Here is a 15,042-nt window from a genome sequence, read left to right as displayed (position 1 = left end):
CAACTGCCACTCAGGGAATGGAAGGTTATATTTGCAATAGGGAAAGTTTTAAGAGATGACCACATGCACGTTCCTCAGAGGTGCACAGATCCAGAGTTGGAAGGGATCTCATAGACCATCTAGTTAGCCCTCTCATTTTGTAGTTGATGAAACTAAGACCTATGTTTAACTAAACAACTTGTCCAATGTTACTCAGGTAGTGTTCATCAGGGAGGATTTGAACCCAGGTCCTTTGACTTTTGGAAAAGTCAGTGCTCTTTCCATTGTATTATACTGTATCAAAATGTTGTTGAGGAGTAGAGATGATAAAATGATATACATGAAAATTCTTTGTAAACTATAAGGTGCTATGGAAAAGCAAATATTAATAATTATTATTATAGAATTTATGTTGGAATACAACATTACTTCTGGAATGGCCACGTAATTAATTAATACTGTGTCAGTTGTTATGGTGGACCTGTAGAAACCATGGTCATAGCCCATCCCTACTTCCTTCTTTCATCCCTCCATCCTCATCCCCAAAGCTGGAACGCTAGTCTACCTTCAGTAGGTCAATTACATTCCCAAACTCCCAGTTGAATTCAGCCTGGTCCTGGTTCCTTCATTCACTCACAAAACATATGCCAAGACCCTGAAGGCCAGAGACAAAAATGTTTTCAAGATCATAGAAACCATAAGAGAATTCCTGGTCTTTAAGCTCTTTAATTTAAAAGACATTCACTTAAAAAAAAACCCAGAAAACAGAAGATTGGCCACAGCCTCTGGATGTACGGTCTTCTTAGAGCTGGGGCCATGTCTATTGGCTCCTCTTGGCCGGCAGCTCTCCAGAATCCAGATTTCTTCTATTGTTCCTCGAGTTATCCATGTTCTTATCAATGGGGTAGCTGGGGTGCATTTTCACACTGATGGGGCCAGTCCCACCATGGTTTTAGGGTGTAGGTCCACTATTCCCATTGGGTAGCTTCCTGGAAATAAAGGTTTGCGTCCTTGGCAGCTCCTAGAACTGATTAATCAGCTCTTCCCTGCTCACAAGTGAGGAATGGTGGTACCGGTCCCGAGAGGCAAAGTCTGCATTCTCCGTGGTGAGCTGAGTCATCTCCATGTCAACCCTGGCCAGGGATGGTGTCAAAATAATCTGCTCCTGAGGGGATCGCAGTCTCCTTCAGTGAGAGAACCACAGAAGCACACAATCAGTCAGGAAAAACATCAAAGACATACTGGAGTGGCCAGAGTCAGTCACCTAAAGACACAGCTGCTGTTTCTACACTGGGAGGCTTGCCAAAACCACCTAGGAAGACAGCAGTTTCCATACTGGCTGGGGGAGTCATTTACAAAAAAAAAAAAAAAAAAAGCCAGCTGTCACAAAACCTCATTTTAAAAACTTTGTTTAAAATGTTCTGATATGTTCATAGATTTGGGCTGTTTCTGAGATCATAGCTGGGAACTCTGTAGCTAAAGTTGCCTGTCATCTCCAGGTATTCCTAGCACATATTAAAAGGGGTGTTATTATTGTATGGAAAAATCAAGTTCTGCCCTTCTGACAGCTCCTGTCAGGAAAGAACGGAGAGAACAGATATTTGCCTTTTGCTTAAAAGAAAAAAGAAGGAAAACTATGCTTTTGATTAGAAAGAACTCAGAGAGAAGCCTTCACATCATCCTTTCTTTGTCCTTTGACATATGTAAGAAAGAAGAACAACAGCGTACGCACACAGGCCAGAAAAATTCATGCTTGCCCTTTGATTAGTGTACAAAAGAAAAGACCGAGGAATTGTCCTCAAGGGAACCTTGGGGGAGGCAATGTGGCCCAGTGAAGAGAGTGGATACTGGACCAAAAGTCAAAAGTCCAGGATCCTGCTCCCAGCTTTATCTGTTACTGGCTGGGCTACCTTGTCATTTGGGCAAGCCACTTCAACTCTGAGAGCCCACATTTGCCCATCTGTAAAATGGGGATAGGACGGACTCCCCCCTCTGTCTGTCTGCCTTCTGAGGCTGAGAATCAAATGAGGTTGCCTTATGAGAAATGAAGAAAAGGTGAAATAAATGCTTTGTAAGTTGTAGAAAAGGACTCACTGCTTGTTGAGTAAATCAGCAAAGAAACAGACAGTGCCAAGGTGAAGGAGAAGGTGAAGGGGCTTCTGACACCAAGATGCTCGAACGTTACTTGACTATAAAACGTTCAGAATTTCTAATGTCTCACAGAGGACCATTTTAATCCAATCTACAGACTTATCTAAAGATTAGAGTTAGGATAAATGGATAGATTTAAAGAATTTAGTTAAAAAGATATTAGATCAAGGGTGGGGAACGTATGACCTTGAGGTCATTTGTGGCCCTCAAGGTCCTCAAGTGCAGCCCTTTGACTGAATCCAAACTTCACAGAACAAATTCCCTTAATAAAAGGATTTGTTCTGTAAAACTTGGACTCAGTCAAAAGGCCACACCAAAGGCTCTAGAAGGCCACATGTGGCCTCAAGTTTGCAGATTCCCCACCCTGTGTTAGATTATACCTTGGGCATTTGTGGCTAGTCAGAAAGACCTGAATTCAAATCCAGCCTCAGACTCTTACTAGCTGTGTGATCAACCCTGGGTAAGTCACTTAACCTCTGTCTGCCTCAGTTTCCTCAACTGTAAAATGGGAATAATAATAGCACTTATACCCCCCCCTCCCCTCTCACCAAGGTTGTTGTGAGGCTAAATGAGATAATATTTCTAAAGCTCTAAGCACAGTCCTTGGCACTTTTTTGGTGTTACTCAGTCTTGTCTGACTCTTTGTGATCTATAGCAGACCATAGCATACCAATACTGGGCATGAGGTTTTCTTGGCAAAGATACTACAACGGTTTGCCATTTCCTTCACCAGTGAATTAAGGCAACAGAGGATAAGTGATTTGCTAAGGATTACACAGCTAGTGTCTGAGGCTGGATTTGAACTCAGGTCTTCCTGACTCTAAGCCCAGTGCTCTATCCATTGAGCCACCTATTTGCCTCTAGAAGGTACTTAACAAATAAATGCTAATTTTCTTCCTTCCTTCCAAAGCTTCATCTCCAGTCATCCTGATGAATATCTGGTCACTGGATTCAGATGGCTCTGGAGGAGAAGTAAGGCTGGTGACCTGCACAGCCCTCCCTCACTCAAAACAAAGTCAAGTTCAAGTCACGTCATCATTTCTCTGATGGCATGTTCCTCTTCCGCAATGAAGGACGAACACAATAAGAACTCTCCCCCCTTCACTGCTTAGTGTTTTTTTGAGGCATACTGTTTCAACAAATAGTTATGTGTCTGATAAAACAATATAGAAAATTTGTGGTTCTAGAATCATGGCACTTGAAAAGAAACTATCAAATGACTCTCAGACAAATATATACCCTTTGTAGTTCCATGTGTCTGAAGCACTATTGCCACCTATTGAGAATCTATCTAAACTGCAGGTTCAGGGTATGTTGAGGATGAATAAACCTCTTACAAGTGTTGGATCTGCACGAGTAAATTTATGAACTGACAACAAAGGTAAAACCAGTCAGTATATAAAGGTCATACATACACATACACAATTAATACGCTTTACTAGTATAAAAATAGTTTAAGAAATCTCATCTGCACAGCGCTTAAGAACACAAGATACGTTTCCTTGCCTCTAATGGTGTTTCCCAAAATGGGGATTATGACCCTTACTACCAACTCCTGATGAGAACTACAAGGTTCCTAGAGACAAGTGGCCTCTACCCAATCCAACTTCCTGAAGTCAGGCCAGAGAGGGTCTATGACTCTCAGATTGAGGGTTGCTTTTCTTGAAGGAATTTTGAAAGCCATCAGTGCCTTGGTTGAACTAAAGAACATAGATATGGGATCATCAGAGCTATAAACAGACTTCCTTTTTGTCTTCTATCCTCCCTGTATACACGCACAATAAAGCAGTTCTAAGGTAGTTGCTAAAAAGCTAGCAGATTGGTATGGACATGGCTAGGGTCACCATTTCAGAATATAGCTGGAATGTAAGGTCCTTGGCCTTGATGCCAAGTCCTATTTCAACCACAGGTTGTGGTCATTTCTAAGAATAATCTCATCATATCAAATTGTGCTTTTCTGGGACATCACAAGGGAGATGTTAGGTAAGAAAACTAGAATGAAATGGAAAGAAGTTAAAGCTTGGTTTTAAAATTACAAGTGACTAAAAAGATCCCAGGAAATCAGATAAAATCGCTCTCCCCGCCCCACCATCACACCACCCCCATTTCTGGCTTTGGAACTTACAGATATCATCTTCCCACAATACACTTGTAGTGCATCCAAAACTATCTCCCTCAGAACTAGTTAAGACATGGAAGAGGGTCTGTGGGAGTCATTTTATGTTGGTATTTCATGTTCTGCAGACCCTAATGCTATGTTTTAGATGGGAAGAAACCCTAAATTCTCCTACTTTCAAACAGGCAAAATAGTGATTTATTTTTATACATCTGTCCTTCTTTTCTCCCCATCCCCAGTTCTATCCCTCTCTTCACACTTACTGCAGTCTGTCTAACTTTCCCTTTAACATCCTAGCTTCTAAACTACAGGACTAGGTAATTCTCATTTGATCCAATCTACAAAAGTGCCCTGGTCAGGCTCTGTTTTGGTGTGCCTAAGTCTGGAACCTTGACTTCCCACTGGTAAAAGGAAAGGCAGTAGAAATCATTAGTTAGAGCTCCAGTTTTACTGAAAGGGCACTGTGGTACCTTGCCTTCTGGGGAGTAAGGAAGGATAAAAGGAATATAGAATTCTCCTGAAAACTCACCTCCCTACAAGTCTTCCCAAATGAATAAAAAAACTTGGTTCCTTCTCCTTGTCCAATCTAGTCTGGCAATGGACACTGCTCTCCCCCATGATTAATGAGGAACTATCACTTCAATCCTGTTACTTATTGGCTGCCTACCATCCCTGATGCACCTTTGGCAATCTGTTATTGTTGTTGTTTAGTCAGTCAGTCATGTCCGACTCTTTGTAACCCCATGGACCATATTGTCCATTGGGTTTTCTTGGCAAAGATAATGGAGTAGTTTGGCATGATCTTCTCCAGTTCATTTTACAAATGAGGAAACTGAGGCAAAGGAGAATAAGTTATTTAACCACAGTTACACAGCTAGTAAGTTTCTGAAGCCGAATTTGAACTCAGATCTTCCTGACTCCAGGTCCAGGTCCAGCGCTCTATAGACTTTCTATCCACTGAGCCACCTGGCTGCCTCCAAGTAGTAATTTGACTTAATTACTGTTGACTTAATGACACAAGCACCTCTCTCTACATATGTTAGTTTCCTGCTTTATTTGTTATGACTATGTTTCTTCCCACACTAGACCAGAGATCTTAACCTTTTCTTTGTCATAGGCCCCACTGGCAATGGGGTGAAGTGTCTAGACACTTATTTGGAATAATGTTTTTAAATGAATTAAAAACATAGTATTACAAAGAAAAGAACATCTAGATGGTATATGGGAGAAAGTGCTGGGTCTGGAATCAGGAAGACCCATCTTCCTGTGTTCAAATCTACCCTCAGATACTTATTAGTTGTGCAACCTGGGAAAGTCACTTAACCCTGTTTGCCTCAGTTTCCTCATCTATGAAATGATCTGGAGAAGGAAACGGAAAACCACTCCAGCATCTTTGCCAAAAAAACCCCTAGTGGGGTCACAAAGAACCAGACGCAACTGAAAATAACTAAACAATTACAAAGAAAACCAGTTATCTTTTATCATGGGTATCAAAAATTTTTTTTAAGTTCACAAACCTTAGGTTCAGAACCCTTGCATCAGACAGTAAACTCTTTGGGATCAGGATGTATTTTTGGTTTTGCTCTATATCTCCAGAAATTAGTATAGTGACTGACTTATAGTGTGTGGTAAATACTTATTGATTGATTGGTCACCCAAGTGTGCCCATGTTAGTACATTCTACACTGCAAATATTCAGAGGGCAGAGTTTTTATCTGAATCACTCTTTATAGATCAGTCAGCATAGACCTATATGCAACTGGTCTTAGTTCAATAAACCTTTGTTAATCTCCTATCATATGCCATATATGTATATATACCGAGGCTTAATAAAAGCTTTTTTCTTGATGACTGATACAAACCATGTGACTGTGGACTAGCCCCCTTAGCTCTCTAGGACTTGATTTCCTCCCCTATAAAATGAAGGGAGGTGGGCATACTGCAGCATGCTTGGAATCACTGCTCGGAGGTTACAAGAGCTGAGGCTGGTGGATCGATTGACCTTGGGAGTTCTGAACTATAGTAGGGCTAAAGACAAGCTGTTGTTCACATGAAGTCTAGAATCAACAAGAGGATCAACCAGGAGAATGGTGGGGAAGCAGGGAGAAGGGGAGGCTACCAGCCCGCCTAAAGAGGAGCAAATTGGTCCAAGTCAGAAAAGCAGAGCAGGTTAAAGGGCTTCATTCCAATCAGTACTGAGACTAGGTCTATGAGTCATCTACTACACCTTCCAGCATGGGCAAGAGAGAGAGATCGAGTCTCAAAAAATGATGATGATGATGGTGGTGGTGGTGGTGGTGTGCTAGACTAATTGACCTATAAGATTTTTTTTTTAAACTCTGATATTCTATGAGTCTGAAAATGGCAGCCCCAAGGAAAGAAACATTAACACTCTGGACTGGGAACCTCTAGGTAGACTGTAGTATATTGGGTTTGCCAAGGCAAAAATAAAACATAAAAACTGGAAGAAGAAAGGGTAGAGGAAGTAGAGTGAGAAAAAATCTTGACTCCTTTAATAGGCTCTCAAAGGTCAAACTCACTTATCCTGATTCACATCCAAGCAAGACTTGATTGGGGCAGTTTCACTACATCCAAAATCCCAGGAATGTCATCTACCCATGGCAGTAATACTAAAATTTTACACCAACCTGAATGAAGGTATCAGAAGAGACTTCATCCATCTGAAAAGACTAAAACTGGTAGCAGCTCCTGTGGAGTCAGACAGATACAAGTACAGTTTCAACAAAAGTTCTTCCTGGCCCTGTTAACCTCCCAATTTATCAAAACAACCCACAATATTTGAATCTCTATTACAAGTGAGTCAACTGGTACTTATTAAGCACCTACTATGTGTCAAAAATAGATTACAGGATTTACTAAATGTAAGAAATTTCTGAAAATTTTCCTGTAAGCCTTAACTCAGTAGGGTGATGACCCCCAAATTAAGGAAAGTTAATCACAGATCTGCTTTTGAAAATAAAAAAGGTGTGTGAGTGTGGTAAATCTTTAAAAGCTTATGAAAAATGAATGTGTGGTAGGGAGAGAAGGAAAAAGATTGGGAAAGTACAAATGACAATTTTCCTAAGTCCTTTACCAAACAACCTTTTGGGAGTTACAGTGATGGAATTTGTATACACATTAAACAATTTCTCTTTGTTTACACATTACTTGCCCTTTCCACCTCCTGCTATGGGTAGAGTAATAAAATCAATACTGGCCTTGCTTCTAGAAGGGGGATATTAACCTACTTCCCTTTGGATCAAATAACCATCCCTATGGCTCATCAGACTACAATTCTATTTCCTGGAAATCACAGGCAAATACATCTCACTTTTATATTTGCATTCTCCAGGCTTTATACAGTGCCTGGATTATAAATGCTTTCATTCATTCATTCATTCCCATGTTAAAGCTGAAGTCTGACTGACATAAACATTAATTAATTGGATAGTCTCAACATTATCTATATTCATCAACTAATGTCCAATATCTGTTCAGGAAGTTAATAGTTGCTGACTAGCATTCAGAAAGCTAGCTGGTCAAGTTCAACTTATGTTAACTGTTCTGTTAATGTTGACCCTCTAAAATTTGATTACAGTAAGTCTTTTACTAGTGTTATTTTTGGTACCTATCAAGTAGTTTTACTTAAAGTAGACATCAATCCATTTCAGAAGTTAGCAATAACACGCACAACTATAAAGACCCTCATTTGTGTGTTAAGGTCTTTAGAGTAAGTCTGTTGGATAAATCTAAGGTACAGTAACCTTTTATTAATTATGATTTCATTGATTCATGACCATTTTAAATGGGCCTGGACTAAAGTTTACCTTTGAACTACCTTTTTAAAATTAGAGTTCTCTAAGTTAATACTAATAAACACAAAGATTGTTGGGGGAAGATGCTGGGGGTGAACCAAGATGTTTAAAGTACTTAAGAAAAAAACTGCACCTTGGAAGATTAGAAGCACCATTGGCATTCTAATAATTGTTATACTAACGATAAACCACTCTATATGCTAAGGAAGGCTCTCTAAGGACTTCTAGGTAAAATGCCTTTGGTGACACTGAATTATTGTTCATAACTAAAAGTTTATGTCAATTAAAAAGTACTCTATAATCAGAGGACTCACCATTTCTCATTAGCTTCCTCTCACAAAACCTCTGAGTCAATGAGATTTATTTTATTATTTAATTAATGTCATTACTATTTCATTAAAAATAATTATAATGTATCACCATAATTATGCTCCAAAAGATCTAGTATGTTGTCCCATTAACTTCATTTTGAATTCTAGAATCATTATTTTGTTGAAAAGGGACTTTTAAATGTCATTCTTCCAGTAAATGTTTCCTTAGGTATTGTGCTAATGAGTGCAAGGCAGCAGGTTCCTTTAATGGGCAAGTTAGCTTTGGGGTAAGATAACACTGAACCCATGGTCAAAGGCTTGCTGCTAGTCTCAGGGGGTTCTGGGTAATACAGGATCAGTTCAATATAAAGCCAGTTCTATTATTTCAAAAATAACTCATAAAGTGTGCCTTGCATTTTGTTCCAATATCCCTATCCCAGAATTCCTCTCCAGACCTCAAGACTGTAGGTCAGTGAAACAGCATTCAAAGGAATCCTCTATCAAGTCTGGAAGGTTGCTGGTTATATACTGGCTCCACATCCTCTCCTGAGGTCTATAACTTGCCAGTCTCCTAGTTACCGGAGAAAGACCTACTACTTCTCTGAGCTGAGGACACACAATATATTCTTTATAACAATCTATCATCAGCAGTGATGGGTGAGAGCTTTAAGATGTAGCTTGGGGTCAAGGTGAGTTCATCATAGCAAATACTAGTGAGAATCAAGTTGGGACAGGTCCAGCTAGTAGAATATGCCCTCCGTGTGATGAGGGAGAGGCTATGGCCAGTTTTTGAGAATGTCTCCAGGTGAGGAAGCTTCAGGTAGATAGCTGGAGCTGATGTTATACTCAAGGGCTCTCCAAGAGTGTGGGGTTGCTCAGAGACCTGTCTTTCTGCCCTCTGGGGTGTTCACAGGCTACATAAGTTAGCATCTTCTAACTCCTTCAAGTAGTCTATGGAAAATCAATCAAGTCAGTTGCCAGTCAGAGGGTTTAAGAGCAAAAAATATATAAATATGCTAAAGAGAAGGAAAACACAAAATGCAGGGAGTCCAGAAAGGCAGCATTTTGTCCAAATTCAAGCTGGTACCTGGAAATTGGGGTCTTTTTTGTTTCTAATGGTAAAAATGCTCAGACACAAATGACAAATGACTTCATGCACAGCCCCAGGTGGGCCCTGGTGATTCAGCCATCTATAGAGAGGGACACATATGACCAACAGCACACAACTAACATACATGTGACAGGTGTTAACGGGGCCACTTGAATTTGAAGGACATTTTTTTTGGCATAAAATCAGGTGACTTCATCCTTTAAAGACTCAGCTGAAATCTGGGCTGCTGTCCTCTTGCAGGAATCATTCTGCTTTTCCCACCCCCTCACCATCTCTTCACTCCTACTCCTTCTATAGCAGAACTAACGCTTATTTCTACTTGGCAAACCCCAGGGTAGCCAAGACTGGGCGCTGGTTCCTGCCTCCACAGGAAGCCTGTAAAAACTCCTGAATGCAAGGAGACAAAGCAGTTCCGAATCAGGCTCCTTTCTGGTGGCTGCCCATACCTTGCCCAGACTCCTCCCTGGGGTTCTTACTTCCTGTGGCCAAGGCTGCTCCTTAATCACCCTCCCTGCTTTTTTCTTATATTGTGCTTATTATTGCTGCAGATTTCATGGTTTGTGATCCTTTATCTGGTTTCTGGAAACTTCTGCCCACTCAGCCTCCTACTGTACCTGTCTACCCAGTGCTGATCCTCACTGATTTGCTGTGAATTCTTGGGGACTTCCAACCTGCTACTTCCTGCACCCTAACCTGATGCAGACCTCTTCTGTATTTGTGTTCCAGCTAAATGAAACTAATGAGCATGAGGTCTACTGATTATTCACAGATTATTTCTAATGAAGGCCTTCTAAATTAGAGCAGAGCTGCTTACTATTTTCTGTGCCAAAGCCCCTTTGACAGTCGGGGAAACCTGTAAACCTTTTAGCAGAATAGTGTATTTAAATGCATAAAATAAAACACACAGGATTACAAAGAAAACCAAATACAATGAAATAGTTATCAAAATGTTTTTTAAAAATCAAGTTCATGAACTTCAGGTTAAGAAGCACTGATCTACAGTAAGATGCCTGAAAGAAGAATAACAAAAAGTACATACACTTACCAGGGTGAAGGCCCGGGCTGACTTGGCCTATGTAGAAATAGAGGATGACAGCAAACCCTATGTCAACCAAAGCATAGATCCACTGAATCACAAACATGATAGTGAGGGATCCGATGGCCTGTTGGTAAGCAACACATGGTCATGGGAACAGGGAATCCTATGGTTTCCTACATGACAAGGAAGCCTCAGTCCTGTCGTCTTAAGTAATGCCCATTCCCCAAGCTCTTTGGATAGTGATGGTAGAGGGGAAGGTTTGCAGAATGAAATATCCTCTTAATGCAAACTCCTCATTTAGGCCAATAATTTCAACACAATTCAAATAACAGTAAATGAAACATTTATTAAGTGCCTATTATATGTAAGACACTGAACCACTTATCAAAGCAACTCTCTACTTTCTTCTTGTAGAAATCCGATCCATCTCTAATAGGCCAGTTCATGAGCCACTGTTTTCTTTAAACAAATGAAGAGACTGAGGCCCAATGGAGTTAAGTCACTTAAGGTCATATAAGTAGCAAGCATCAGAGATGAGATTTGAACCTAGATTTGAACCTGACTCCATATCCCTCCCTCACTCCTCTCTTATGAGAGCCTTATCAGACTCCTTTTGGCCAAAAGTGATAGCTTCCTTGTCTTAGTGTTCCTTAGGATTACGTGTAGGAATGCTGTCCTGATGAGGTGACAGAAATAATAACAATAATAATATAAGGTGTACCAAGTGCTTTACATATGCTATCTCATTTAAGTTTCACAAAAGCCTGGGAAGCAGGTGCTATTATTATAATCCTTATTTTATAGATGAAAAAACTGAGAGGTTAAGTGACTTGCCTGTGATCATACAGCTAGTATCTGAGGTCGAATTTGAACTCAGATCTTCCTGAGTCCAGACCTCAGTGATCAATCCACTGTACTACCTAGCTGCCTAATTATGGGACACATGAAAATGCAAAGCACCAAAGCACATGTGCCAACCTCAAATATCTAATAATCAATATGATTTTTTTTATCTGACCCTATTATTTCAATTAGTATGGAGAGCTCCCAGTGAATAAACACCCGTTTTCAATGCAATAAAGTCTCAGAGTGTGTCCTGAGGTTCTAAAAAAGTTAAATGCAAGTACCGAAGGTCATATAACCATTATGTGTCAGAGGGAAGAATGAAACCCAAAGCAGCAGCAGCCTGAGGTGACATCCTCCCAACGGATGCTGTGAAAGCCTCAGCCTGTTGATCAGCATCTCCCTCAGGAAGCCTGAGAGCGAACAGACTTAAATCAGGTGTCCCAAAATGTTCCAGTGAGGTTACTGTCCTACTCCCACACAGCACATTCAATTGTGTATTAAACTGATTTGCATACTTCATAATCCCACTAATCAGCAGTTAGGTCTTTGTGGACAAAATCCAGCCAGGCTTTATTCATTTTTGTATGAACTATGGATGCCATAGGAGGAGTAATTACTACTACTAAAGTCGCCAAGGAGCACAGTGAAAAGAGCACAGAACTCAGGAAGACCTGAGTTTCAATCCTGCCTCAGACACCCAGACTTGGTGACTCTATGCAAAGTGGCTTATCCTCTCTCAGCCTGTTTCCTCATCTGAAAAAGTGGGACAATAATCCCACCTGTCTCATAGGGTTGTTGTGAGAGTCAAATGAGTGAACATATATAAAACGCTTTGCTTCAATATATATAACACTTCAAAGTATTATAGAAATGTTAGATATTGTTACTACCACCACCACCACCACTACTACCACCACCACCACTACTACCACCACTACTACCACCACCACCACCACTACTACCACCACCACCACCACTACTACCACCACTACTACCACCACCACCACCACTACTACCACCACCACCACCACTACTACTACTACTACTACTACTACCACCACCACCACCACTACTACTGCCACCACCACCACCACTACTACCACCACCACCACTACTACTGCCACCACCACCACCACTACTACCACCACCACCACTACTACCACCACCACTACTACTACTACTACTACTACTACTACTACCACTACTACTACTACTACTACTGCTACTACTACTGCTACTACTGCTACCACTACTACTACCACTACTACTACCACTACTACCACTACTACTACCACTACTACTACCACTACTACTACCACTACTACTTGTTGTTGATCATTTCAGTCATATCCAACTCTTCTTGACCCCATTTGGGGTTTTCTTGGCAAAGATACTGAAGGGGTTTGCCATTTCTTTATGAATCCCCCAGACTGTACTAAGTCAGGTCTGACCCAAAAAAAGATGCCTAATAGGGCATTGAATGTAGCTTTTGGGGGGGGGGGAGTGTTGATCTTGGCTTATGATTTTATCAATGTAAAGAACTCTTTCAAGATGGAAACTCCCTTAAATTACAGATCAGATGGAACTTAGGAGTCTAAAGCAGTCCCCTCCTAGGACTGATTAGTTAAGTGACTTACTTGCTCACAACTATGACTTGTGTATCAGAGACAGAACTTGAACCCAGATCTCTGACTCTAAGATAGGCTCTCTAAACACTACATAATACTGAATTTTTAAAAAACTAATTCCTCCCTCCTCTCCCCACAAGAAATGTCGACTAAGTTGGTTTCATAACTTACCTCACATCTACCCACACAAATTAAATCTGGGGAGTTTACCCATTTAGGAGAATTCTGCATGCTTCTGGGAACAAATACTCATTTAGAAAGTAAAATCTCAATTAAAATGACATATCATTAAAATTGCAATATGGCCCTGCTGAGGCTCATCTAAATTATAATATGACAGTCTGACAAATTGTATTCCTGGGATCTAATAATAACAAGAATGATGAGGAGAGAAGGGGAGAGGCTCCCCTGCCTTTCATCCAGGCCTGGATCCCATGGAACTCCACCCACTCTTACATCCTGATCTGGACCCCTGAGCCACCCAAGGTCAAGGTGCGGTTACTCACCCCAAACAGGGAGACCCATGGGTTGCACAATTGAGTGTAGAAGGAAATTGGTCTCCTCTTGACATCCTGTTCCTGGGAATTGAGCTTTGGGAAAGAATCTGTAGAGAGGACAAACCCAGCCCTGAGTTCAATTGTGTTATGTTACCAAGCCCTCTTCTATTTTTACAAGTAAGTCCCTCCACCCTTCTCCCAGATTCATCTGCAAACCCCACCTCCTCTTTTCTCCAGATAATATTGTATCACTAAATTTCTCTCCCTTTTCCAGTCATTATTAGATCTCTTTGAAGGCTTAGGATAGGAGATAAAAAAAGGCTACTTTAGGCAAAAAAATCACTCAATAATCCCATAGTGGCCACTTCTTGGTGATAAAAGCTTTGCAACATTTCTTTCCAAAAGCAACACCATTCTGTTTAGGGTATTTAGGGGAAGCGTGCTGAGGTATAAGTCTCCTTTTCTCTCATTGAGCTAAGAAATGTCCCTTTACATGAATGGGCCCATGAAAATTATGTTCTTGCAACTGACAAACACAAAAGGATAGTACGACATAGTGGAAAAATACCTGGAATGACAGACGTAGGTTGTAGTGACAGCTATCTCACTTATTAGCTATGTAACTTTTTTAGTGGAGAGACCTGTGAGTTCATCTGTGTAGGGAGTTCCTATTGTGGAAGTTTCCTCCTCCAATATAGATCAACAGCTCTTTTATAATTAATAATCTTAGAGATTTACCCAAGCCACAAGAGATTAAGAGACTTGCCCATGGTCACAGAGCTAATGCGTGTCAGAGGTCGAGCTTGAACCTGAAAGTCAGGACTCTGTTCAGTGGGCATACTGGCTGTCATGACCTTATTATGGGGAAAGAACGGGAAAAGCAAAGACCAGCTTTTATTCATCCATGCATTCATTCAATATTAATTTATCTGGGCCTAAGTTTTCTCCTCTGTTAGATGAAGGGGGTAGATTTCGATGTTCTCTGAAGTCCGTCTTGGATCACAATACTATGATCCTATTAATGTCAGAATCCTTACAAACATTAGATGTTAAAAGCCAGAGGAAAGCTCGCAGCAGACCCTGTGACTGCTCCCCAGCTGCTTCCCACACCCATTCTCCCATTTTTTATTCTAGAATGGTCTACACTCAGAGATCAGTGGTCTTCAAGGCAGGGGGAGCCTGGTTAATGGAAAGTCACAAATCTTATTTAAGCAATCTGTTTCTTTCCTTACCCCTCAACCTCAATGGGTCAGTCAACAAATAACAGATATTTGTTAGCACTGATGCTTTTCAAAGTACACTGGTATTTGTTATCTCATTTTGGTCTTGCCAGGCACTCTAATTCTTATGTAAGTAATGAAGAAAAATTCATTCTCTCTCTCTCTCTCTCTCATACACACACACACACACACACACACACACACACACACACACACACACACATACACCAAAGACACATGACACAAAGAGGTCTTAACCTCATCCAAAGTCTTTTAATTAGTGGCAGAGTTAGAACTAGAAACCAAGTGTCTTGGTGCAAAGTCCTAGT

General features: G+C 40.8%; 1 protein-coding gene across 2 annotated transcripts in view; it reads right to left on the bottom strand.

The window, feature by feature from the left end:
* Window positions 1-685: 685 nt before the first annotated feature.
* Window positions 686-15,042, bottom strand: part of SLC12A8 (solute carrier family 12 member 8) — a 188,467-nt gene continuing 174,110 nt past the window's right edge. For both annotated transcript variants that reach the window (XM_072613747.1, XM_072613748.1), the window contains 4 exons: window positions 13,503-13,600; window positions 10,529-10,646; window positions 6,895-6,955; window positions 686-1,163 (listed from right to left, as the gene is read on the bottom strand). In XM_072613747.1, coding sequence (XP_072469848.1) covers window positions 1,001-1,163; window positions 6,895-6,955; window positions 10,529-10,646; window positions 13,503-13,600 — 440 coding nt within the window. In that variant the 3' untranslated portion in view covers window positions 686-1,000. The remainder of the gene's footprint in view (window positions 1,164-6,894; window positions 6,956-10,528; window positions 10,647-13,502; window positions 13,601-15,042) is intronic.

Source organism: Notamacropus eugenii, chromosome 5, assembly GCF_028372415.1.
Source record: "Notamacropus eugenii isolate mMacEug1 chromosome 5, mMacEug1.pri_v2, whole genome shotgun sequence".
In the NCBI taxonomy this organism is placed as follows: Eukaryota; Metazoa; Chordata; class Mammalia; order Diprotodontia; family Macropodidae; genus Notamacropus; species Notamacropus eugenii.
This window is presented reverse-complemented; position numbering and strand designations above follow the sequence as displayed.